Here is a 27,892-nt window from a genome sequence, read left to right as displayed (position 1 = left end):
ATCAACACATACTGTATGGCTTACAAATGTACATATGGAATCTATAGGTATTATAAGTCTCTAGCTTGAAAACTTTTTGAGATAATGACAACTGAACTTTGCTGCCGATTTAGATGAGCGTGCAAATATGCCAAAAATCAGAAGGGGGTTACCATGTTCAATTTTTCTCTTTTTTTTGTCTGGATGTATTAGGTATATCAAGCTAATATTTTGGCTTGTTAGCTTAAATGGTTACTCTTTAGGTGGTAAAATCTTAAAGCAAATTTGAGATGGCCGAGCAGAAGGCATTTGTTGAATTGAGGTGGAATGACCCCTATAGTATATTCCTGAATGGTGAAATTGCTTAAAAAATGTGTTATGACTGTGCATCATCAACACATTCTAGTGTTCAAGCAGCTGGAAGCTTTAGTTTCAGGGATGTATTTCTCCTTTTCTTAAAAGGACAGACAGCTAGGCCATCTACTGTAGGTGTCAAGGGCTATCAATCAAACAAAGCGGGGAGTAAACCCCCCATGCCTCAAAGTTGCTATGCTAACTATGTATTTCGTGCCTTATACGACTCAATGTGGTGCATAGAAAAACATGAAAAGATAAAAAGTGAAAAAGTGTCCTTACCTGGTAGTCAAGGATGCTAAAGCCTAACCCGTGTTCTGCCTTCTCCAGTTCCAGTACTTGCACATCAGGGGCCCAGAGAGCCAGCTCTCCGTCTTCATCATCTTCCTCTTCATCACACACAGCACCATCATTAATCTCACCATTTCCATTCTCAGGACTTGGAGCTGTATGCACACTTTCTACCATAGACACAGATGTGTCGAGCAGCTCCTGGTGGAAATGTTTTCAGAAACAAAATAAAATAAATTTAAGGAAGATAACGCATGCTGTAAAACCAATGTTTATGATGCTTACCATTAAAATATTATTTAAAAAAAATTGTACAAATTAGTATTCCTCAAGTTCTCAATCTCTAAAGGCAGCCAGATCCAACCTCATCTAGGGCTGGCTACAGTTAAACACATGGAGCTCAACAGTTCTGCCCCTCCTCCGAGACAACTTCTGGAAGTAAGTTTCCTATTCATTTCTCCAATTGACGTCTGGAAAAATCCATTTAGAGTTTTACACCATGACTTAGGCTGCCCAGCTATCACTCGTAACAAAAAAAAAGAAAAAAAGGCACAGGTACAGCACTGTGCACATTTCTTAACTTCTGAAGGAATTACTCATCCAATCAGCTATCGCAAATTATATGTTCTCCCTACATTCCAACATTTAATATGTTTACTTCTGAATGTACTGTAAGTCAACAACATGACTAACTTCCAACCGTTTCCATTACAAGATTTTGATGTGCAAAACTTTTTGACTTGTGCAAAATTCAGACTCGGATGCAAAAGTTTTTGAGTTGAAATCAAGTCCAGTTTAACTTGGAGGCAAAACGTTTTAATTTTGAAAAGATTTTGATGTGGAATCGTTTTGGTCAGCAAGTTTTGACTCAAAAATCTACGTTGGTTTTTGTTCTCAAAGCTCTTTTTTTCACATTACAAAGACAGTCTGTGAGTCTGTATTTGTGCAAGACCTGCTCTGGTCTTCTGGTCACTGGGCTGTCAGGTCTCCAGTCTTGCACCTCTGATTCTTCCTCACTCAGCAGTCTGCAGCAGACCAAAGTGAAGGGCGGAGGTACTTCCCTTAGGAAAGCCACTGCTTCTCGACGAGTCTTCCCATACAATTGTACTCCATTCACCTACACATGATACACACATACCACTACATTATTGAACGTTTCTGGAAGGCAGAAATCAAATAGGCCAAAGACAAATAGCAATGCATTTCTTTTCTTCACATTCAGCAGGTCGGGGGGTATGGTGTAATTCTGTGTCACCATCCCTTACCGGCAGCCCTTCACTTGACACCACCATCTACAAGCGGATGGGTGTACAGTCACACATCTACACATACAAATTAATTTATTTCATGGCCCCCCATGGACAAAAGTTCACAAACTTGCCATGCACCCAGAGGCTTTCAGCATGACCATACACATCAAATTAGGTGCTGTTCAAAGCATCTCAGTCAAAGATAAAGAAATAATTCTGTGACTTAGCTGTAACTACACATTTTAACCTGAGAATATTTCCTATATTTGCATGAACATCTTAAAATTAAATTGCTGCATTTCATGGAGTTACCCACTAGCATATTTTTGAAAGTTTCCCAAAAACCCTTTAGATATATTTTTTCTTCATTTTCATGGCAAAACCATGAAAATGAACATGTGTATAATATAAAACAACAACAGGATGGGAAGAAGGGATATCACAATCACAAGAAGCATATGTGCTAAAAATAGATGACAATTCATGATTTTTCACCTCAAGTAGTTCATCCTCTGGCCTTAGTAAGCCATGCTTGGCCACAGGGCCATCAGGATTTACAGTGGAGATGTAGTGATGTCCATCAAATGAGTCCAGTTCTACTCCTAAACGCATGGTATGTATTGGATGCAACTGAGCAACCACCATACCGGTGAGGAAACAAACACAGACATATCAATACGTGACAATGTTCACACGCTTTGTCTTCCTTGAATATTATGTAAGGGATAATGGATGACACAGCGTTCAGTTCACACGGTGCACGGCCGAGATATACGGCCCCAAAATGCAGCAGGGGGGCCTTTACACCTCGTAAGTACATTTATTTCTGCAAACTGAATGCCGTGGAGTCCGTTATCCCGCTTATTAGCTCATTCGCTAAAACTGTCTTGTTAAACTACTTCTTTCCGCCACATATCAACTAATTATAACTATCAACTTGCAAGTTGCAGGACATGGATGGTTGCTATGGTCAAAGGCCAGTTGTTAGATCCATCTCTCCTGTTGTCAAGGAGGCGTATCCCAGGATTCTGATGAACCTTAGCTTTGAAACATTGCTAGAATGCTAGAAGGTATGAAGTGCTTAATCAAAGTTTAATTTCTGGAAACTGAAAGATGACCTATGTAAACCCATGTAAAATCGTTCATAAAGCCTCCCTACCTTGGAGAATTTCTGAAGCTCTAAGTCATCCTCAATGAGAGGGTCCATCTGCAAAACCTAAGGTCAAAAGCATCAATCAAAAACAGCATATTAGCCTGGCAAAATCCCACAAAACAGCCATTGTTTAATGAAGGCATCTCACCATAACATCATAGTGTGGTCCAAGTGCCTGCTCCCACTTTTCCCTCAGCTCACGCTCAACCAGGCCAATTGGGTCGGCAGCTGACCACGAGACAGAAAATGGGCTTCAAAATCATTGCATTTGCATGTCAGGTAAGGGTAAGTAATTAAGTTTGTTTTAAATGTTTATGCTTATATTTTGTTACTGTAAATCACATATTTGATTCTATGATGATAGAGCCACAGACATAATGTATTATTATTATCATTACTACTATTATTATCAATAATAATATTAATACATAGTAATAATAACAACAATAACAACAATAATACTATTATTATTAGTAATAACAATAACAATAATAATAATAATAATAATAATAATAATAATCTTTATTTCTAGAGCGTTTTCTAAACAAAGTTAGAGTTTTCGATCGTCATCTATTTCAGTTCTATTCATCATAGAGTTCCCAAAATCGCACATAAGGTGTGTTAGGGTGTCTAACACACCTTATGCTATAAGCTAAAAACTTAATATTGCATTTTTGGCACTCAAAGTGTTAAGCACTCGTCCTTGTGGTACTGCCCTGATTCTTATTCACACAGATCAATTTAAGGTGATCTACCAGTGAAATACACAACTTTTTGTGCCCTGATCCATCTGCCCCATTACCAGGTTACATGAAACATGTATGTTCATACCACAGGATTTAGTGAGACTATAGGAACTCACCACTAATTGAGGCTTGTGGCTCTGAAGCAATGTTGGTTGACTCCAGTAACTCTGTGACAACAGGTATGTCAGATCTAACTTTGAGCTCTGATGATCTCTTCAGTGACATCCGAGAGGACTCTCTATGAACTGCCCAGACACACACACACACACACACACACACACAACCTTATAATTAAAAACAAAACACAACAAGACACTCAAAACGGGAGCAATAGTCAGGCTGTTAAGTGTAGGATGACATACAGGATTAACTACCATACTTTCCAGACTAAAAGTAAAAAAAATCTGTCAAAAAAAATGCATCATGAAGAAGGAATATAAGTTGCATTTATTCAGAAATTTATTTCACAATATCCACGATCAAGAACAGGCAGAAACTATATAACTGGACATATAGAGGCCAAAACGATTGAGAATTCTACAAGGAATGTCCCTGAACGAAGATGCTGATGGCTACATCCAAGAGAGAGAGAAAAAAAAGAGGCGCGTTTTAAAAAAAGGTGCGAACTTTCAACAACCCTATACTAAGGAATTTACCCTTATTTTAGAGATGATTCATATGCCTTTTTTAACCAGTATGAATATTTAATCTGGGAGGGGAAAGCAGGGCTCCAGAGTGCGACCAATCCACCCCCCCCCCCCCCCCACAAATCACAACCTGAACATGTGCATGATCTTCCCTAAATGTATTAAACAAACGTACATATTTAACCAGAAAAATATTAAATGGACTTCACTGGAACCTAAAGCTACTATTGAGAGAATATGAGCATTTAACATTTCAAGCATTAAGGTTGGCAGTGGGGAAACATGTGTGATTCTATTCATAGGTGGCCACTTACCCCTGTCCAGGGATTTTTCAGTGGAATCATGCTTGGGTGAAGCAATCTTGCGTACTAGCGTGAGGGTGACTGTCTGGCCAGTCTGCTTCATCACCCCCAAAACTTCCTGATTGGTGAAACCCTGCAGGTTCACTCCGTCAAGCTGCGGGGGAGATGAGGATGGAGTGCAAACAACACAGTGACAATAGAGAGGTGAAGTCAGTGAGGAAGTGAAGGAGATATTCATGTGGTATTTCCTCTGGGTATCAAAATCCATTGGTGGACAACTCCTAATTTCTAAGCTTTTGAATGCTACGTGAAGGCCCAGAAGAACATACAGTAGCTTTGGTTACCCAACACCCAGAGCACATATTCAGTAATGGAATTACATACAGTACATGCACACATCCCTTAAAATTTGGTAGATTTAGGTGCTGTGTCCACCAATCACGTTTTTTACGCTGAGAGCGCCCTCAACCTCCTTTTTCTCAGTGCTTCGGTCAAGTGTTTATTATTGCTATGTTACCAAAACCAGAGATGGTTTATAAAGAGAAATGACATTGATGAGCCCAGCGCTGTTCTAAAAGTTGAACAGATTTCAACTTTGAGCACTCGGCGCAAAAAAACACAATTGGTGGACACAGGCCCTTATGAGCAGTCATGGACACAAATTTGAGCCCTATTTGAGCCCCTTTCACACCGTCGAGCCAAAGCCGAGCTAGCAACTGCAATCTTCCTCATGATCATGAGTTGATGTCCCATCTTCATCTTCCTCATGATCATGAGTTAACTACTGTATCTTGACTATGTGTGCATCCTATCTGACTGAATGTGTCCTCTGACAATGTGTGTGTCCTATCCCGTAGTCCCTTCCTGCAATAGCTCCCGTCCACGAACAACAAAGTATACTTTTTTTTTTTTCTGGATGAAATCTTCAATGGTCTCCCTCGTTTTGCATTGCATTCGACAAGCGTCACTAAAAGACTTTCCTTTGCGAAGAGCTGGAAGGGGTACAATTGGTAAGTGTTCTTAACAGTCTTCTGTTATACACTTCGTGAACTACATTGTTGGTGCTTCATTTTATGTCTAGACACCCAGAGCAAGCTGCTGACAAGGTTTGGCGCTGTTTTGAGCAATATTAGTGGTTAAAAAATGCTATTTTGAAATCGTTTGGCTCACCACCCCATGCTAATCCACTGTTTTGCGATTTTGGGCTTTTCATTCAGAAAAAAAACACTTTTTTGTCCATTTTCGCCAGTTACACTATAAAGAAGATCTACTTAAAAGTGTCTGGTCACCTACCGCTATAATCCTGTCATGGACATGAATGTTCCCGCTCTGATCTGCAGCACTCCCGGGAACCACATTCTTTATATATACTCCAACAGCATCTAATAGGGAGACAGAAATAAAGAGACTGAATGACTGAAAGAATCAGGGGGTATTGGCTGTAATAGGACTATGCAGTAGTAGTAGCCGCACAGGAACATACTGTAGGAACGTAAAAATGTTTAAATACATTTTAAAGATCCATGATCTGTGAAGGTCAGTTCATGTTCAACATAAGCTTTGAGGAACTCATCATAATCAATTTATTATAGAGTATGTATGTTACCTTCGCTGCTTAATGTATTGTGCCCTATGATGGAAATTCCAAGACTCTGGCCCTCTTTCTTCTTCACAGGTACTTCATGAATCTCATAACCCTGCAAGTTAGGCTGTAGAAAAAAAACAATATTAGCCAAAACTAAACTCACTAGCCTAAATCTAAAAAAGTTCAATTCAGTTTCAAAAAATAAAAGTCTAGATCATACGAAAACATACAATATACAGTACAGTGAAGCTCATACTGTTAGCATTTGAACCCATGCTTAAGTTGACTAAAAAGACGAATATAAAACCATCATTTGGAAATTGATCTTAAAAAAGTTCGCCGGCAGGTCAGGCAGGGTTCATCCAGCCTAGCACGGAAGTAAAATTCTGCTCATGAGGACTAAGTACCTAAAACAATTTTTTAACATAAATTGTAAACTGAAACTTCTCAATGTCTCTGGCACCGTGGACCAAATGGAACATTTCTGAATCCAAATAACTTCTATGTGCTGTAGGTGTGTAGCTTCTCCCACCACGTACAATTCTGCTGGCTTTGCTGGTCTTTCGAAGAGGCACAGGTGGAGGTAAGGCCGCAACAGGTGCTGTGACTGGGGCTGGAGGTGGAGTTGGAGCTTGCCGAGGCAACTTGAGAGGATCACGAGCAATCAGCATACGCACGTGACTACCACACTCTTGCAAAACTCGCACCACCTGATCACTAGCCAGACCCTGCGTGGAGGTGTCACCAATGCGTAAGATATGGTCCCCAGTGCGCAAGCGTCCATCCTATCAGAGAGAAAGATGGAACACAATGGAACAACACAGAAACATTAAAAGAAAAAGAGAAGCTTGGTACACGAAAAAACACGAAACTCATATTTATACTGACTTAGCAGGATTTAACCAGAACAGATGGATGGGCGGAAGGGCCCAGTGCAAAACTGAGCAAAAGAACAAATGCATTATAGTGTCTAATTTGAGAAACCTAATGTGACCAATAGTCAAAATCATCAAGTGCCATCAACAACAAAGGGTTGATTTTAAGAGCTTTTTGGAGCATGAGATTCAGTGATGTATGAAATGTTGAGCTGCGCCCTATGAACAAGGAGGGTTTTGTGTCTGTGAACAGGGTGGACAGAAACTATGATGTGGGGGCTGTAAAGAAGACCAGGAGTGGATTAAATACTGAGTGCTCTTTTGAATTCAGATATTAAGCTTTTAAGCAGAGTTTAAACTTCCACAACAGCTGACATGCTATTTGTTCCCCGTGTGTCCCTACAGTGGGGGCATAATTTGATGAACAACTATTAACTAGTCTTTGGTAGATTACCAAGAAACCACCTACAATTCTAAAGACTATCTTAAAATCAACATAAAACTACAATATATTTTGAGAACTTTTCACCATCAATGATCAAGTGAAAGTTTTTAGAATGCAAATGATGTACACAAACCCTCATTCAGTACTGTATTTATAAGTCCTTGAGACTCTATATGCTTTGCACATGTGGATATGGATAGGTTTGCCCTATTCTTTCTGGTAGATACTCTTAGGCTGCCTTCACCATGGGTCCATTTAACTGGACCAAACCAGACTGTGATTATTACTGTGAAGGTGCCCATAAGCTCTGAAAGGTTTGAATGGACAGTTTCTGTGAACTGGCATCTTCAGGTCTCTCCAAATATGCTATGGAGATTTATGGGATTTAACCCTCTAGAGTGAAGCAAATAACATGTCCGTCTATGATGTAGTCTATATTGTTTTGGTATAAAAGGTGGGTAAATTAAAAAAGCACAAACCTTGTGGGCCACACTGTTGGGGACCAGTGTTCTCACGACTACACCTGTGGCTTTGCCTCCCACGATGCCGAAGCCCAACCCTGAGCCATCATTCACCAACTCGATCTCCTCAACGTGGTCCCACTGTTCCTGCAGAGAGAAGGTGGAGATGGGTGACACTACAGTCTTTTTAGATATTACTGACTTGACCGCGCAACTATGAGTCTATGAGTAGAGTCAGTCTATGAATCTAAGTTTTCATTTTTTTTACTACTTTATTGCAAACTTTATTTATACTTTATTGTTATTATATATATATATATATATATATATATATATATATATAAGGCAATAGAAAAGAGACGGAGGGAGAAAGACATAAAACAAAACAAAAACAAAGGTGGGGCTGGGATTGGAGGCAGGTGAGCAAGAAACAGCAGAAGTAGCTGTGGCTGTCACAAACCAACTACGGTGATTGCATTGTATAATTGTATTATTATAATACAAATAAACATTGTATTATACACATTGTATTAGCAGTACTGAGGTGATTAATTCTCCTTGTTAGCTAATTGATTTATGGAAACATCTGGGTAAGGATAAATGTGGACTACAGTTCCCCAAAGAAAACAGGATTATCAACATTCTCTCACTACTGGATTTGGCAATAGACTGCTGCAGAATCTTACTGGCTGTTCCAGGATGTTGTGACACAATCCTGTCTCGCAGGGTCTACCAACAATTCTCTCAACCTCATGGCTTAGTTTTCACTCTGACGTACACCATCAACTATGAGACCTTATATAGAGAGAGATGTGTGCCTCTCCTTGTAATTTCCGATGAATTAATTTAGGCAAAGGTGGACTCCAGTGAAGTTGTAGACACGTCTCAATGACCACTGATAGCAGTAGGATGCACCAGAGCTCTAGCCTTTTATATTTTTTTAATACATTTAGAAAACACTCCAATCACCTGCTTTTTGTGGAGTATTGAAGTATTATTGTGTGTAGGTTGAGGAGAAAAAACTGAATCCATTTTAAAATGAGTCTGAAACATATTGTGGCAAACTTCAAATGGTCTGAAACATTTCCAGGAGCACAGTATCCTTCTCTAGTGCAGATTTGGGCTATTTGGGGGATTACCGTATCAATGGATCCTCCTGCTGCGGAAACCTTGTCCCTTGCCACAATGAGCTCAACATACTCCCTTTGCTGTTGCAGTAGACTAAGGGCCTTGTGTTGCGTCACATTTTCATCTAGAGGCATTCCATTAATGGCCAGGATCTGGTCATTCTCCCGAAGTCTCTCGCTCCTAGAGGGTGAAGCACACACAAGTTGAATGTTATTATGTTTTTTTCAGCATTGGCTTGCTATATGGTCTTATTCTGTGCTCTGCAATATCAGTAGTTTCTTAACTTTTCGATAAAGGTGTTTTTTACCGAGAGAGAACCAATTCTTGAACCGGTTTCAATTCTTTGAACATTGGTGCTACTGTATCTAGCGAACCAGCACACATTTCCACCATTAACAATGGGTGTTAATGTGTAATGTGTACAGTGTAATATTAGCTAGTTTTGTTTACTCATAGTAACAGTTGATATGGATGGAAAACTCAAGCTTTTAGCCTTCTCCCCTCTTAACGCCCACTCCTGTTCGCAGGAAAAGACAACTCTTTTCTGGTTCAAGTTCTGAACCAAGGTGCCACATTTCGAACCTTTTGATTGCTCAAAATGCTTTGAACAGTCCAAATGTTGGTTCGCGAAGGGGAACGGAGCCAGTTTTCTGTCGGTGGAAAAAGGCTTTAAGTGTGTAATGGGGCTCTCCATGCACGGCATCAGCTCAACTCGATTCAACTCGATTCTACTTGATTTTGGCACTGGGTGTTCGTTTTCCACTGTAAGAAAGCACACCCTCATAAGCAAAGATTCCAGAGCTGAGTTGAGCAGAGCTAGACGTCGTTCGCCTGAGCAGCGCAACGGTCGGGTGGTAGCATATGCCTGTCCGTTGCTCTCCTCAGCCGAACGATGTCTAGCTCTGCCACCGGCACACGCAGGCCAATCCAAACTTTTTTCATCTGTTGTTCCTCGTTGTGGAAACGCACTACTCATTAGCACAAGGAGAGACTTTGCTTATCGTTGGTCAGCGTGGATGCTTTTATCATTATGGTTATAGTTATCGCTATCGTTAACCATATCCATACACTTGATGTGAATGGCCCTTTAGCCCGGTAGCCTGAACATTGCTTAAGATGAAAGGTGTCACGGTGCACTCTTTTTGACTGCTCGATCATCAATCATGTACAGCTGGGTAGGTGGTCCACAATGAACACATTTACACACTGGGGTGATCTGAGCCACAAAGAGGAACCACTAAAAGGTTCCCAAAACAATCTTACAAACTGAAGTTCAGTTCAGTATCAAAACAAGCATAATAGTGGTCTGAGTTACCTGTCAGCAATGCTTCCTGTTTGTATCTGTCTAATGAAGACACCATGGCTGCCTACTCCCTCAGGTCTTAGGCCCACTACACTGAAGCCCAGACCTCCTGACACGGGCTTTGGTAGGCGGACATGCTCAGTCTTCCTCCCCTGTGAAGAAATAGCCCAACTCTTCACACAATAGTTCATGTTTATGTATTAACAACTTAGGCAACAGTTATAAAGCATTACATTAAAAATAAATGTATTTAAAAAAATTAACTAAAATGAAAAAAGAGTGATAGAATATATGGCTGGAAAAGAATACAGAAAAACACAGCTGGTAAAAAACACACTTCCTCGATACCTTAGCAGCTGCTTGGATCCACATCTGAAGTTGCTGTGCAGAGTGCAAACTAGCCACAGATGATAAGCTTGTGCCATTGGAACTGATAGAACCCCCACTGCTCGGAGGACAACTGGCGCTGAAAATGAGCTGACCTTTACGAGAAAAGCTGAACTCACTGCTGGTGTCCGGAGGCAAACGATTCAACTGGCAAAGAAAGGGGAACAGAGAAATGTACTGTAATGTACTGATTTGTACTGTATATAGTACCCACTTACTGTTCAAATTAAGCACATAATCAGCAAAAATATATGATAAGTCACCTTGCGGTCATCAACATAATTTCATTGTATACCGCACTACCGCATCACAAGAGCTTGTGTGTATACTGCTAGTACAGAGGGGAAAAGCGCACGTATACCTACAGTAGCCTGGAAGCCAGACGAATTTAATCGGTCTGACATCGCTCCATTAACCAGCTTCAATACCCATGTGAAGATCAGCAAACCAATCAAATCATCTGGACAGGTTTTATACGACCTCTGAAATTCGGCTACAGAAAAAGAGCCAAAAATGCCATCTTTGCCCAATGCCCATATATACAGTAAGGAGATCCGGATGTTAATTGAAGCTAACTACCTATGGCTAGTTGCATTGCAAGTTAGCTCTGGGGTAGCAAAAATCTAAGTTTGCCATATTAAGGTACAGAAGATCACAAGAGCCATTTGAAGGAAGAGGAGAAAAGTGCGTTAAGCAAAACGTGTGCATAACAGACTTCTTTGACCCCACTAACAGGAGCGATAATTCAAATACCCCATGTTATTTTCCCACAGGAAAAAACGCAAGACACCAGACATCAAAGATGGCAGCTTTTTTGTAGGTGAACTTCAGAGGTCTATGATGGACAGATGAGCAATGGTGCCTATTTTTGCACTTCTAGGTAGACGCTCTGCATTTCGCTGTCTCTGTACTTGTACTCTGCACAATGACAATAAAGTTGAATCTAATCTAATCTACAACCTACACCAGTACTGACCGAACCTTCCAAAGTTGGTCTGATGGCGATTTTAAATCCTGGTCTAGTGGCAGGAGCGGATGGAATATAAGGGACCCCGGGAATAATAATAAGAAAACTTTCAGCAAGCACACTAATTAGAGCAAACAAAAACAAAAACAGGGGAACAAGCATGGATAACATCTACTTCTCATACAACCCTTACAGGATAACACATCACTTGAACGAACTAAAAGCACTCAGAGAGTGCAAACCTCCGCCAAGCGAACTCATAATCGCCTACTGCATCCAGACGGTGATACGGATCACTCCCAAAATCATTTCTTAATAGTTTCTTCCTTGGGTTATTATAACCTTTCCAGAAAATGTCATTGAAATCCATCCATAAGTTTGAGTTATCTTGCTAACAAACAGAAGAACAAACCCTGGTGAAAACATAACCTCCTTGGCGGAGGTAAAAACTTTCAGCAAACACACTAATTAGAGCAAACAAAATCATACACAGGGGAGCAAGCACGGGTAACAACTGCTTCTCATAGATAATATGAGAAGCAGTATAAATATTATAATTGTAAGTATTGTAATTTTTACTTTTTTGCATTTACTGCATTGTTTTGCAGTTAGATCGTAGCGAATGTACAGTCTACCAACCCATGACCTTACCATTTCCGGCACTTACAAATATACTGCATCAATGACATCAACGACCAAATAAAAGCTGATTAACTTCCTGATTAAATCACATCCTTTTATTAAACTTTTATTCTCATACTTTTAATGACAAAGCAGAATCGTGCAATCTAAGTGAGGAATGCAGCACCTCTAACATGCTTGCATTGTCAAGGATGTATTGTACAACATTCTCACGGTGGAGTAATATGTGTAGGGCTTATTATAACATCACTTTTAAAAGCCACAGCCACCTATACAAGAGAAGGCAAAGGGAGCACGGGATCAATACATTCCAACACGGCTCTTGCAGGTCCTAAACAGGTAATGTATTAATGACCTTTAGACTCAGATCGTGGAAACGTATCTGTCTCTGGCTTATTCAGCCTAGGCTGACAGAGCAAGTTCCATGCCATTCCATCAATATATCTCAAACAAGGCAGTTACTCAAACAAGACAGTAGATATTAGGGCTTGATAGATCCAAACACGGGCACAAAAAAGCTTTCACCACAGGCTTTATACACAATGGATTTTCAACCGACGCTTTCATTGGCACTTGTCTGACCTTCCAAGCACTTAGAATATGAAGGCAAGGTTCTGTTACTGCTATTATCTTAATTTGGTATGTGGATTGCTTCTTGTGATGACTTTTTTTTCTTGCTTGCATCAATAAAAACTCCTGCTGAATATGAATATCCATGGGTGGGTCAATGTCTTGCGCCAGCCTTATGCTTCTTCAGGTGGTATTTTCCAAACCGTTAAGCCCACTGACACATAAGAAAATTCACTTTCAATTAAATTCTAATCTTCAAGTGTACATTTCCCTTGCTGTGCCTGAAAGACTCCCTGTTTAATCCCTGAGGTGATAAGGTCATAGCATTAGAGACACAAACTGCCTCACTTAGCCAAATTATACTACCAGTGAATCTGTTATGTTTATTTTGTAGCAGCAGCCCACCACACCAGCAGCAAAATAATTGCCGCCACTGCACCAGAATCAGGGCAGAAGCACAAATGTAGTTGTGGTTGCCTTTTAAATGATCCTGCCGACGTGTTCTCCCCCTGGCTCACACTGCAATTTAATAATAAGCAGAAGATTAAATGGAGACAAATTCCTTGTTTGTTTACGCAAACCTGACCAATAAAGCTGATTCTGATTCTGAACTAGTCAGAGGTTATTAGCCCCAGTCCAGTTTCACTCCGCATATTATTGCGTTGATGTAGTTTATTGTAGAAAATGTTAACTTACTTCGTAATGTTATATGACCCTGAATCTGAGGAGGAGACAGAAGCACCACAAGAACCGCAACCAGCTCATTTTGCCATGGATGTGTCTGAATGGTAAGTTATGTGCCAGTAAACCATCAAACAGTTTGAAATGTTATAAAATGTATTTGTGGCCATTGTCTTCTGAGATTTTCACTTTTAAAACTTTACACTATTGGCTAGTGGCCAAATGTGTTTAGATGACTAAAAGGGCTATGCCTGCATTTAGAGACACATTCAATAATTACACGGAAATTCCATTGGAGGTGAAAGTCAGCTACAGTTACAAGGAAGCTACTGAAGTGTTCTGTTTGCGACACATAAAATCCATTTTTATAAGACTGATCTATTTTGTTTAATGTACGTGCCACTATCACATCTGGTGCAGATACTTCCATTATTTATAGTGGAAGCTAATTGTTGTAGCAGATGCAACGTGAACGGAATGCTTCAGTTACGCGCCTGGTGTACAGTAGCTTCCATGTAAGACGTTGTCTCGCAAATACCGGCAGACAATACATTATCCCTTACATAAACACCACTGGTAATACAGACAAAAATGCTGCTTTAGTTGATAAGGCTACTTTTTAGATCTACTGCAGAGACTGACTGATGACTGACTGACAAGAGAGGCGTTGAGTCTCAATGAACAACCATTCTATCTTAAACCCACTGCCCCTGCAATTTGCTTCAACAGCGCAGAAGAGAGGTGCAATCTGATTGCCTGTACAACATAAATAGAAAATAACTTTCCCAAGGGCATACCGGTAGGTTTGGTCTCAGCTGAGGTTGGGACACACCAACCATCAAATGTGCACACTGAAGGTCAAAGGGGGTACTAATCTGAAGTGTACCCCTTTCCTGGGGTTTGTGACAGACAGCCCTGACAGGCTCGGCGTCAGGGGGGGGCCATAGGGGTCCAGGCCCCCCCAAACAGGTCTCTGTGCCCCCCCAAACAGAGTGCTCTGTAGTAGATATTTTGCAGTATTTTGCCCCCCCCGACAGGTGCCCCCCCCCCGTCGATGCTCATAGCCCCCCCACTCGTTGCTCTCTGGCTCCGAGGCTGAGCCCTGATAACTTACATGGTGGACTATATCTAAATAAGCCTATAGAACTGATTTCCTGGTAAGCCAATTGATCCATCAGGCGTGTCAATTGTTAAAATGTACATTCAAACTGGCACGTCCATGCATGTTGATTACAATGGAACAATAGACATATGAACATAGAATATGGATTTGCCATCAGCTTTCGTAGAGAGAGGACAGCATAATAATAAAAAATAGAGGGAAAGTGTTCATAGAAGCAAAGACAAGTCGAAGGAAAGTGAAAGGAATACAAAGTATTGATGATAGGAACAGGCGAGTGTTATATACAGTTCAGCCAAATGTCAAAGCGCAACTTTCACATCACACATAAAAACAACATGTGGGGATATTACTCATACTTCAGCATGTGCAAACACACCTGGTCTCTGAGCTGCTTGACGGAGTGCTGCAGGGTGAGGATGTGTCCCAGCAGTGGACTCTGCAAAGCATCTCTTAAGGCACCAAGTCTGTCACTATGGGTCCACTCCTCCTGCTGCACCAGTTTCAACTGCAGACGTTCAAGAGCTTGAAGCACCTGCTGACGCTCTGCTGATGAGACTTTGAACACAAAAATGTACAGTACAGTTCACAAAAAAAGTAGAAATACAAGAACAAAAACACACACAAACTGTGATAGGTTATAAAAACAAAATGAGTGTTTGATGCACTTGTAGCGTTAGTGTGGAGTCTTCATGAATAGGCTACAATGTGATGTTTCTACAAAAAATGCGATTACATCAATGACAATATTTTGTCACCTTTACAAGGCCTACCTGTAGGAACATTTTCTAACATTCTGCTTCCAATCGGTGAATGGTGCTAAAGAAAGGAAATCGAGGTTTAGATTATATCTAGCAAGCTAGGACGTATTAGCTCAACCTGAGTTCTACATAGCACATCAGATTCAAAGAACTCTGATTACTTTGGTCAAGTCCTCACATGACAATGACATGACAACAATGTAGTAGCCTAAACGACACTTAATTTTTTTAAAAAGGCCTCAATTTCAGTATGTTTTAATGCATTAGCGTAACCACTTGATCATAAGAGTAAACGTTAACTTGGTGACATCTGATAGTATAACTTTTAGAGAAAACCTGGAAGACATTACAACGAAACCAAGATATGAAGGAGAAGGGAATTAAATGACATTATTTGAACCCTCACAATCGAAAACATACGTTATTATTTTGAGTACCTTACCTGGCCGACAGAAGTTGAAAACGTAGGCACCTCACCTTAAACAGGAAGTGCAGGAGATCCCAGGGGTAAAGTTAGGGCGGGGAACGAAACTAGCATTAGAGTTGTAATTTGATAACCCGCTTAGAAAATATTGTTTGACGAGTCATGTCTAGCAGGTGCAATAACAACACTGATGTTGGCTAACTTGGTAATTAATTTGCCAACTGATTTATATTGTTACAGGACCCCTCACGATATATTATAGCAGACACTAAGGTAAAGTTGTCTTATTGCAAAGTAATGCAAAAGCAGTAATGCAAACTTAAAAGACAGACAGAAACGATACTGTTAGGAGCTAGCTATGATCATAAGCACAACAGGTGAAACGTTAAAGATTCATTTTAACGCTAAAGTAGCCCCCCAACTGAATCAACAGTGAAAGTCGCATTACCTGCTTGGTAAACTAATTACTAGGTTAACTGACGAAGTAGAATCATTCAAATGGAGGCTAATCATGAGGTCGAATCTGCTGGCTCTGGTCGAATAACGTTATTCTGATGATATAATGCTATTTAATTCTAAATATTGGTCGTTTGCCCTCATATTTGGCTAGCTGGTCGGCTCGCCATGCAACTAAGATATGACTATGCATGCATTAGTTAAACGTTAACCCGTTTGACTTAATCACAGCTGGGCAATAACTACGGCTGAAAGAAACGTTTTCTGGTCAGACACACAGTCTAACGTTGCACACATATATAATGTATTTGAGGTGTGGAGTTGGACACCTTTGGTTCCCATTTATGTTAAGATATTAGAGACATATTTGTCCTCGTGCAGTGCGTCTTTAAGAGCGTCTTTCGTCACGTGATACAACATTTCCATCATGGCTCCTCCGTGTACAAGGGTGCCTGAACAGTCCTGGTTTTTGTTTACTATCATTACTCTTTCTCTATGCGGGACATTACAAGGAAGCCGCGCCAGTGACATCGACATCTGCGAAAATCTACATCTGGGACAATATCCTTCATTAATCAATTTTGTTGTTTATGGCTAACAGCTTGACTGGCGCAGAGTTGCTAACGAAGTAGCTAGCTAGCTAGCTAGCTTCGTAGATCATTATGTAAAAACTAAAAAGACCTTATAGATGTTACTTGTACTATAATGTTACCAAGTAACACATTAATAACTTACTAACATACTTTTACGTATGGCAGGTCTATATTTGCAGACATGGGGTGATCGGAAAGTCAATATAGCTAACGTTATAGGAAACTGTTTAGAAGACGCAGCTGATTTTGTGATGCTTATCATGCTTTCATTCATAGTGTGGTTTGCGGTAACGTCTCCCTTATTAGACATTCTCTGGCAGCACTCATGGTAGATGTGGTATTGAAACCTTAGTTAAACATGTTTCCACTATTTTAACTTGATGTGACTCCATTAACGTGGCTAACATTAAACAGCATTCACATGCAGCATTTCGACTGTATACATAATCGGAACAGGGCGACTGTTACATGTTTTTGATAGTACCGTTAGGATAAAACCTATTTATATAGGCTATGTAGTGATTTTCGATCACTAAATGTCTACACAAAGCCTTTAACATAGACAAGGAAAAGATAAGTAGTCAACAGTAAATTCATGGGGCAGTTAGTACTCTCTTGAGGTAAAGCAGTGAATCTGTTCTTGTACAGTCATTTTTGGTGCCTCTGTAGAGCTCTGGATGCACAGATCTGAAGTCAGCAATCTATTTGGGCAGAGACCACTGGGAAGCCGATCAGCAGATCAGCCTAGTTGATTTCAGACACTGGTTAAAAGGACAACTCTGACTGCGTCATATATCCTGGCTGCAACAGTTGCCCACTGTTTCAAGCCACTTGCCCACTGCTCTCGCCTACTCTCCCACACCACTGTCCCGTGTCACTCGCCTATTGGCCTGCACCACTGTCCCACGGCAGTCTTGTGACACTTGCCAACTGTCCTCCACCACTGTCTTGTGCCACCTGCCTACTGTCCCACCACACTGTCTTGTATCACTTGTCAACTATACCAATCCTAACTCTAACCCCTGGAACAGTTGGTTAGTGACACCGTGAAATTTAAAATCATGACACTCTTATTCACACAGTACAGCATTGGCTTGCTATCAGTTGTTTTGATTTTATGATTTTAGGTTGGATTTTTTTTATGTGATGGAGTGTGCACTCTGACTGCCATACCAAGGAGCCTGGTTCTTTGGCATTTTTAGTACCCTGGAGACCTGGGTTCAAGACTGGGTGGAGTCACTCTCTCCCTTCATGATGTATTGTGTCATAAGTAGAATGGCTTGCCATGAGGTCATTGGAGGCGTGTCTAAGCCGTATTAAGGACCCCTAGGATTTGTCAACATTGGTGTGAGGGACCCCAGAGATGGGTGAAGCATGTGTCTGGGACACCCTGGAATGGGAGAAGTAAGGCTGGTGGATGCGTGAAGGATGCCAATGTGCGTGCAGCACATGGGCAGGCTTCCCCAAGTGGAGGGCAATGTGACGGAGTGCTGTCACTACGGTTGAGTATATGCTCTGACTGCTATACCAACGAGCCTGGCACTTTGGTATTGCGGTCAAGCTACACATTTAGTACCCTGGAGACCTAGGTTCAAGACCTGGTTTGGTCACTCACTGCTCTCTCTCTGCTACAAGTACATGTAAATTGATCATTTTATTTATTGCATTAATTGATTCTGTGACCGTGTTAAAGAACATGACCTTAACTTGGATCAGGTATCTTTGTGTGGATCCAAAAATAAATGATGCAACACAGGAACCAGAATCATGCAAAGACTTAGTTGCATGGGGTGAGTCAAATTCTTAAAGCAGAACCCCAGCCATTTTTAACACAGAGCTGATCATATTCAAGGAACACCGTCGGTCGGAAAAAGAACTTGGGAAAAAAGCGGTGTTGTCTGATGCCAAATAATGGCAAAAGTGCTTACAAGCTATGCTATGGGTTCATTTAATAAGCCATGCTTTTGTGCCTCCTAACAGACTCAAAATGCCATGACAAGTGCTGTGCAACATGAACAGGGTCATTACCTTGTCATGTCACCACTGTGCGTGTTTAACCCAGTAATTGTGAAAGTTCAGTACAAATCATGTGTAGCCAAGGCTGTCAACCTACCTACTTTCCTCCGTTGCTTCATACAGCCTAAAGTCCATACTAAAGCCCCATCGGTGCTATCTGACACGATTGTTTGAAATAAACATACATGTAATGTTTTGGTCTCTGTGGAAATGGCTTGTAAGCTTGTAAGCCAGTGTGTGTAAGCTTGTAGCTTGTAAGCACTCTGTCTGCTTTAGCTGCTTGTCTTGCCATTTGCATCAGACAGCACACCTATTGTTTTCCGACCGGCAGTATTCCGGGAATATGATCAGCTGTGTTAAAAATCGCTGGAGATTTCATTGAATGTTTTGTTATGTATGTTGATATGTTTGTGTGTAGGGCTTCAAAACCAGTCGATTTTTAATTGAAATTGCAGTTTCAACTAATGCAATTAGCTAATCACTCTCCCCCAATGTTTAAAGGAGAAATTAACATTTTTTCCACATCGATCTCCGTTTCTCGAGGTCACCGAGTACTATTGAGTAGAAATTGGTATAGAATGTGCACGCTGCTAATGCCATAGGCCAGTGGTTTTCAAAATAATCAGCTTTAAATGAAGTTCCCACCCACATTAACATTTAACTTGAATCACTTCACTCAGGTCACCAAGATGCATGCTTACTGCTGATTATCTTATTTGTGATGCAAAATCCAAAACGAACCAAAGACCAAGTCACATACCTCCCAGAGAAAAAACAGGGTTGTGAACCAGGCCACCATTTCAGAAATATTGCATACTTAATTGATATGATTATGAGTGGGTCCTCAGAAAATGTTCTGCCCCCCCTTGGACCCAAATATTTTGGGAACCCCTGCCATAGACACTAATGCCCCCTATTCCATTGTAGACGCTCACCTTTGAATTGTGTGCCACTAACTAGTAGGATGGTCCATGATTTAATCCTGGATTTTGTCTGGTTTGTTTTTTGCATGGCTTTTTTTATGTTTTTTTACAACCTGCCATATAAATAACTGATCGCGCTTGTTCACAGTGGAGTGTAAACCAGCCCCAAATGTAACCTGCCTACTATCCAATGGGACAAGATTTAAATTCAGTGGAGAAGAAGTTGGTTTCAACAGAAGTATTCCCTGCAGGAATGTGTAAGTTAATTTTCCTTGTAACGTCAGGGAATTAATTGTCCTCAATCCATTTCATTATTATTTCATTGTGGGCTGCCATTGCCTATTTTATACATATTTTGCAGAGTATACAGGGCTTCAGAATTGAGTTTAAGTTTAAAATAAAAAATGATTAGATAAACATTTATAGGTTTTTATATGCCATCTTTCTCAGGAGAGGATACTCTTACAAAGTTGCTGTAGCTTTGTCTCTCTTCCTTGGATGGATTGGGGCAGATAGATTCTACCTTGGGTATCCAGCCTTAGGTAAGTCAACAATGGGCATACCTGAGACATACAGACACAGACACTTTATTGATCCCCAAGGTTAAATTCAAGGTCCCAGTAGCTTAACACACACTACAATGTAAACAGTATGATAAAATAACAAATCCACATGACTAGAAACAACAGTAAAATATACTAAAGATACTTAAACAAGGATCTACATGAATGTACTAAGGATGTATAAGCACTCGCAGTGACGAGGCAGGGACTGACTGACCCAGTGATTCAGTATGAGGTGTGTGTCATGGTGGTAGTGCCAATAAGTCCAACAGTGCAGGGGTTAAGTCAAAGTCTAGCAACCAGCAGTAAATATGGACAATAAAGAGAAAATGTAAGCATAGTATAATATCAGTAACAGTTATAGTATAAATATATGGACAAAATAAGAGAAAAGTAAACATACTTATAAACGTTTTTTTCTATCTTACACCTGGCACAACTTGCTTTTTTTCATGGATTTTTTTATCTGGCAAGTATATAACAGAGACCTAAATGTAATTGAAAAACCCCATCTGTCAGCATAATATTAGTTAGAACAACCTGATTTAATGCAAATTCAGTTGAATTTCTACCCTGCACACACGTCAATCACATGTACACAGCAATCAACATTATGCTACTGGACATATAGGAAACCTATTTTTCCCAGTGAAAACGTGATTGTAAACGTTATCTCACGTGGGAATAATTAGTGGGAAACTGGGGGAAGTGTGCGAACAGAGTTGCCCAGTTCTAGGCGTGTCATCACTTTTGTCCGCATTCAAATAGGAGAACGTAATTTTGCATTAGCTCTAATGGGATGGTTAATAATCATATGGTCATATTACTGGTCTGATTTAGCTTAGCACGTTTAAAATAAGCACAATCTGTGAGGTTTGGGGTCATATGTAATGTCGGTATTTTTTGGCCAACCGAGGATTAAAATAAATTCATTAAACATTTTTGTAACAAGTTGAATTCAGTCAGTGTTCATGGCAGTCTTGGCTAGCTAATGTAAGCTGCTAGTAAAAAACAAACTTGAGAGAATAGACAGCTCTGACGGTGAGCTTAGCATGCTAGTAAACCATAGGTAGAGAATGTGACCGCTAGCGTGCTAGCTAGCTTCATATAGGCTACTACATTAAGCAAAAACATGAATGAATGAATTATATTCCTTTTTATAAAACAAAATGTTGATATTTAGGTTTGTATATGAAGCAGTTTGTATGAATGTAATTCCTGTAAATTCCGATCAATTCCCTAATTTCCTGTAATTCCATAAAAAAAATTCCAATTTGGAATATTTCCAAAATTCTCCATCTTAACTTCCCATGGAAAATTTCCAGAAAGTTTCCGGGAATTTACCGGAAATGTTCCGCCCCTTTGCAACCCTAGTTGGAAGTGAGTTGTGATCCAGAAGGCTGTGGCTTTCCCCATACCTTTGCTTAACCTCCATCCTTGTCTTCTCAGGTCTGCTGAAGTTCTGCACTGTGGGTTTCTGTGGAATTGGCAGCTTGGTGGATTTCATGCTAATTGCCATGCAAGTGAGTAATGCTGCCTCTCTCTTATCTGAAAAAGAACTAAAAAAAAAAAAGAACAAGGCCTACGGGGATAATATTATTTTTGTCCGGTCCATTAAGTCAAGATCAACACAGAAAATAAAAATTCTTTAAGTAGGTAAGTAGCCAGACATGGCTGCTAGTTGCAGTGATGATGTGGCTGCACAGCAACAAATTATTTATCTATAGATCGCAGGAGCGTGTGTGAGTGTGGGTGGGTGGGCAGGTCGCATATCTGTCGAACAGTTCCTCTGATTGATTGCTGCTAACCTACCTAAGCTGTGACATTTCGTTAATTTACTTTACTGTTGGGGTCAGTGCCTTAGGCAAAAAAATACACTACTACAGTATTTTGAAAGTGATTGCGGTACCAGTTTTGGCCAGAATCCTACATACGGTTCCTTTATGAAATGCTGCAGAGAAATCATATGCTCTAGAAACAGAAAGCAGTTGCTTCTTATAGAATATGTTGTTGTTGTTGTTGTTGTTGTTGTTGTTGTTGTTGTTTTGTTGGACTGGTAGGATCAGCCAATGGCCCGGCATCGATTAGAGACCCCCGACCTAGGTTGCAACATCTTCTTTTCTGTAGTATATGATGTCTGTTAACAGAGATTAAAAGTACAGGAAAGTGTAGGAAAAGCATGCTGTAGAATCAAATGTTTGTACACATGACCATGATTGAAGGGATCATTTGTTTTTGATTTGTGTTACTATGCAGTGGATAGTTTCTGCACAAATACTCATTCTGTCAGTCCAGTAAATTGTTCCTGTGTTTGTTTGTGTACTACCCATGCATTCCTCCGCCTGAGTGGTTATGAATCAGTTATGTCTTGCTTCCTTAGGCCTCTGTATACATTTGTGAATTAATTACTTCGGGTTATGGGTTAATGTTTATTTTGTCACTGTTCATTGTACCCCCCTTTGATGTCCAGACATTAAGACACTGTTCCTTTTGTTAATGTCTGCTGATGACAATAGAAGCTTTTGAGCTTACTATTTGTGTGAAGAACTGCAGCTTATTCATCTCTTGATGTCTTACTCTGGGCTTTGAGAGAGTTAGTCCTTGTGAACGGTGCCACTAGCGCGAAGAGTCAACACTTACACTCTGTATTAGTTGTGTGCTGCTCAGATTCATTTAATGAGATATTTGATGTGTATTAGTACTGCATATTGCTCCCTCAAGAAGACCATTATTTTTGCTGTGGTACTTGCTTACCTTAAGGGTAATTTCCCTGCCTGGAACAGAATGTTATTGTTTCAGACATCAGTATGACATCAGGAGTCCATGTAATTCCTTCCATTTTAACTGCGCTAAAAAGAAGAGAAGAATGTATAGACTGAGATTTTAGGAGAGGAAATCGGGAGAATATTGGACAGTGTAACAGATTTTCCTGAAGAAGGGCTGTGTTGGAATCACTTTTTGGAACTAACTTACCCACTCCCAACACCACCACAAAACACATGCAGTCATTCCCTTAGCTGGACAATTCCGAGTAGATAAGGAGCTAAGGAGCAAGATAAATGTCCACAGTTGCCCACATCCTGCTGTATTATCGGAGCAGGAAGAGTTGGCTGGTGTTGGTCTCTAGCCAGTTGAGTGCTAATCTTGACTAATCCAGAATCACTCCACTGTCTGTTTCACTGGCTGCTCTTTTTTTTTCATACACTTCACCTCAGCCTTCTTCATGGTGGTGTGGTGTGTTCAGAGTTTCAGATGTCTTTTATCTCTCTCTCACACACACACACACACACACACACACACCACACACACACACACACACATACACACACACATACATACACACACACACACACACACACACACACACACACACATTCACACACATACACAGTGTTTCCATCTCTGACCATCGGAACCACCCACTTGGAGAAAAGCAGGGCTGTTCATGTATGGGTTGAATGTCAGCATCTAGTTGAAAATATGCCTTCGGGATATTCTTGTGCGTTTGACACAATGTATTTGAGATGTAATGGGACAACATAAAATAAAGTAAACAAATGGGTCAGATGAGTTAATGACTTGGAGTTTTAGATTGTATACAAGCCATATCTAGACTAGCCTATTCATTTCCACTGCATTTTATCCCTTACGGTGTTTTTGTAGTTGTTGTTTTATCATTTAAGCAAATTAACCTAAACAAGCTTTATTATTTGAACTTGTAAGATGTAAACTATACAAATGACAATGTGTGACTATGGAAAAATATTTAGGTGCACTGGGGCAAAAAAACTTCTCGTCCATATTCGCTTACAAGATACACTCCAACTTGGGAAACGCCGATGCAAATCACGCAGCACAAAAACTACCTCTCATACACCACTTCAACGCAAGCCCACTTCTCTCAAATATAAGGATGCATTGCTCTGGCTTTAACTTACCAAGATGCAGATAGCTGTCTTTAAATCACCACACCACCAATAATCCTACAAAGTAGAAATAGGTCAGCGATGAGAATGGACTGGCATTGGCATAGGTGAAGTCAGATTAACCTGTTGGCACATTTTAATTTCCTCTGCAGGTTGATCTGGAAAGGGTGGAAATGCATAGACTTGATGTTTTAACCTGCACGTTGCTTTAGAAGAAGGCAGGAGTGCAACTATTGCAGAATTGCAGACAGTACCGTTTTAATTTAAACAATGTGTCATTGAGGAATGTTCTACCCTTTCCCCATGGCAAATAGGCATTGAGGTAGATTGAGGAAATTGTCTAGTTTCAGATCCAAGTAGTCTGCGAGAAGGCATAAGGCATCATTGTATTAGTTGGATTGGCAAAAGCTGAGCATTTCCCAGTGGTCTGATGCACTTTGGTGGCGGATATCATTTAATCAATAACTTCAACAGCTAACATGTGGCCTATAAAGCAGAGAAAGTGGTTCACCGGTTCACTCACTATACTGATACTCGGCTGGCCTATTCACTTCTCTTACAAGTCCCTACCGTCTCCCTCTGTTTCTCAGATTAAATGCTGTTGCTCAGATCTTAAAAACGGTGAATCGCGGATAGAGGTGGAAATGTCCAGCTTCAGAAAGTAAAAGTCCTACAGTACCACATATCTGTGCCAACCATGCATTTAAATCAGTCAATTCTAATAAGCACAACTCTTCAGCCAGGGAGAGCAGCTAATTGATAAGATCACCTGTGTTAAGTGCAGAGATAGAACCAATACATGATTGGACTTTTACTTTCTGAAGCTGGACTTTTCCACCTTACAGTACCTCTGATCATGGATGAGGCTGTCAAATGGATGAACAGGACATGTGTGTACTCCACTGCCACCTCTGATTGATATCATAGAGCGCAATCTTAGAGAATACTGCGATAAAATGGAATTTGCATGCAACATGTGATGTACTGTATGCCTTTCTCGTTGGTTCAGTTAACACAGATTTGTGCACTCTCAGATTGTAGGGCCATCTGATGGATCAGACTACATTGTGGATTACTATGGAGCTCGGCTGGTTCATCTCTCCATCACAAATGAGACCTATAGAAGAACACAGCTCTCCTTATGAAAAGAAACATGTGAGTAATGTGTAATGTCTCATAATTCCAATCTTCATCTGATGACAACATATACTGTATGTATACATGCAAAACTAATGGAAAAGTCTCCAGTGGAAGCTTCTGCCGTAATGCATCAGTTGATGTGATCAGAAAAGTCCTTGTACTGTAAGCCGTACGTAGAGCTGTCTACAATTGCTGTGAAAGTCTTCAGACTGGGCAACCATTCCCTCTCATAGCATGTAACCATGGTTGTATTAATTTAGTAATAAATAGATGGGTTTCATAAAAAAAGGTTAAAGGTAGTGTCAAAGGCACCTTTAACTTCTGTACTTTACATATTTTAACTCTGCTTTATCCTTTCTAGTCCTCAGTTGCACTTTTTTTCTGCTCCCATTTTACCTGTATAATCATTTTTATCTTGATAAGCATTTTGCTCCCTCCTGTATCTTCCTCCTGTATCTTTGTCACACTTTTTCTGTCCCTCAGCTCCTCGCTGCCCCGAGCATCTACCTCATTTAGAAGGTGGTTAAATGTCAGGCAGTGGAGCAAACACAGACCTTTGACTTTCATGAGAAAGAGTCGTGAGGCTGCACTTAGTAGGGTCTGTGGGTGCTTAACATGACCACTGCCCTCAAATTTTGTTCTCTTGGTCTTACCTTCCCAGCCGAAATTATATAGTATATTTGTGCTTTGTTTTTCTTCAGTTCTATAAACTGGTATTCTAGCACTTTTTTGTATTCATAATGATAGAAAATAATGTTGTACAAACATTTTCTTATCATTCCAGGTGGAGAATGTTCACAAATCCATAGGCCGATTGGTAGACTGGTTTTCCCAGGAATACCGCCAGAGCTCTTTTTCTGCAAATGTCTTTGATGGGAATTCGCATTGAAGGGCAGTGATGCTGGACTGGGCAGTGGATTTCTTAAGATGCAGTGCTGCTCTTACAGCTAGACAGGGTCTGGTTTCTATGTAAATACTGTGTTGTATATATTCTGAATAATAGAATGACTATGTGGACTGACTTGAGAGCAGTGTGAAAGACCCAAAAGAAAACGTCTCAAAATGTCATACTTTTATGTCTCTTTAATTCCTACCTTGCATAATTTCATTCACCTCCATTCATTTGTATCTCTGAACTCTGTATACTTTTTTTTACCAGTGTACCAAGTTATGAATATCAACAATTTATAGCCTAGTTCAATTATTTCATCTGAGAATCATAAAATATACACAGTTCATTATGTTGTTGTTCACCGACATGGACTACTTTGTACAGACACTATAATTGCTTTCACACATGAATCCCGATTGGCTAAATTATATCGCTGCCAGTCAGACATAGTTCTATGAAAAAAGTGCTTATAAGGAATAAATAAAATTTGATCTTTTAAATGCACAGTAGATTTAGCTTTGCCAAAAACAACCAATTAAATGATGAAGTCTGCCAGTGAAGGAGATCATGATGTGCTGATACTTGACAGCCCTAAAATAGAAGGGATCATAGTGTGTTGGTAAATAGAAAATATTGATGTTCTTGTACACACTGTCTTCATTTTATGTGTTAATATGATTCTGCTTTGTGGGGAGGAAGCAAACTATGTTTACAGTTCTCAAGGAATGTCTTCAAGAGACATTAAGATGACATGATTAACTGGGCGTTTGTTGGTTTCGTGTGGATTGTATGGCTGCGAGGCTACTGTGCAGCTTTTTGTTATTTATTACAATAAATTGTTGGATTGTCATTGTTTTATGTCACACTCACAATAATTATTTTATTTAGTCCATTTCTCAAGCATAACTTACTCTATCAAACAAATCTTTTACATCTAATCCATATGATAGCATTGATAACTCTTATGTTAAAGAAAGCTAATGGAGCTTTAGTCCTACCATTGAGCTAACAACCAAAAACATAGCAAACCACCAACAGCACTGATGAAAGCTGCTGCCCACTTCTTGATAGTTAGCATTGTCTCAATGTCTGCACCGTATACTGTACATAAACTATGTATTTCTAAAGTATTTGAAGTCTCCAAGTAGGTGGTTTGAGACACCGCCTAGGTGTTGCACACATAGAAAAGAGAGAGGTATATGTATCCTCCTAACATATCAAATAAGCTGAGAAAGAAGGGATATTTTTTATCTCAATAGATGTATAGTAAATTTACATTTTGTGAGTACTACCAATTATGTGAAGCTGGCCA

At 40.1% G+C, this 27,892-nt stretch overlaps 2 protein-coding genes across 2 annotated transcripts in view; one reads left to right on the top strand and one right to left on the bottom strand.

Annotated features, from left to right (window-relative positions):
• The window catches only part of patj (PATJ crumbs cell polarity complex component), a 64,593-nt gene extending 47,868 nt beyond the window's left edge, over positions 1-16,725 (bottom strand). Inside the window, exons 1-18 of the mRNA XM_062515614.1 lie at positions 16,520-16,725; positions 16,090-16,124; positions 15,660-15,705; positions 15,266-15,444; positions 10,868-11,053; positions 10,532-10,671; positions 9,228-9,396; positions 8,107-8,235; positions 6,847-7,092; positions 6,329-6,431; positions 6,016-6,104; positions 4,735-4,876; positions 3,890-4,018; positions 3,176-3,255; positions 3,034-3,090; positions 2,370-2,504; positions 1,577-1,741; positions 616-825 (exon numbers count right to left, since the gene is read on the bottom strand). Of these exons, the coding sequence (XP_062371598.1) occupies positions 616-825; positions 1,577-1,741; positions 2,370-2,504; positions 3,034-3,090; positions 3,176-3,255; positions 3,890-4,018; positions 4,735-4,876; positions 6,016-6,104; positions 6,329-6,431; positions 6,847-7,092; positions 8,107-8,235; positions 9,228-9,396; positions 10,532-10,671; positions 10,868-11,053; positions 15,266-15,444; positions 15,660-15,681 (2,181 nt within the window). The 5' untranslated portion in view covers positions 15,682-15,705; positions 16,090-16,124; positions 16,520-16,725. The remainder of the gene's footprint in view (positions 1-615; positions 826-1,576; positions 1,742-2,369; positions 2,505-3,033; positions 3,091-3,175; positions 3,256-3,889; positions 4,019-4,734; positions 4,877-6,015; positions 6,105-6,328; positions 6,432-6,846; positions 7,093-8,106; positions 8,236-9,227; positions 9,397-10,531; positions 10,672-10,867; positions 11,054-15,265; positions 15,445-15,659; positions 15,706-16,089; positions 16,125-16,519) is intronic.
• A 154-nt stretch (positions 16,726-16,879) lies between these two features.
• Positions 16,880-27,430, top strand: tm2d1 (TM2 domain containing 1). Its single transcript, XM_062515613.1, has 7 exons — positions 16,880-17,088; positions 18,837-18,910; positions 20,208-20,316; positions 20,510-20,601; positions 22,072-22,145; positions 25,583-25,703; positions 26,473-27,430. Exons 1-6 carry the CDS (start codon positions 16,955-16,957, stop codon positions 25,691-25,693), a joined length of 594 nt encoding a protein of 197 aa, XP_062371597.1. The 5' UTR covers positions 16,880-16,954; the 3' UTR covers positions 25,694-25,703; positions 26,473-27,430.
• Positions 27,431-27,892: the final 462 nt, after the last annotated feature.

Source organism: Sardina pilchardus, chromosome 15, assembly GCF_963854185.1.
Source record: "Sardina pilchardus chromosome 15, fSarPil1.1, whole genome shotgun sequence".
Lineage (NCBI taxonomy): Eukaryota > Metazoa > Chordata > Actinopteri > Clupeiformes > Clupeidae > Sardina > Sardina pilchardus.
Note: the sequence above shows the minus strand (reverse complement) of the source record. Positions and strands in the feature narration are given on the sequence as shown.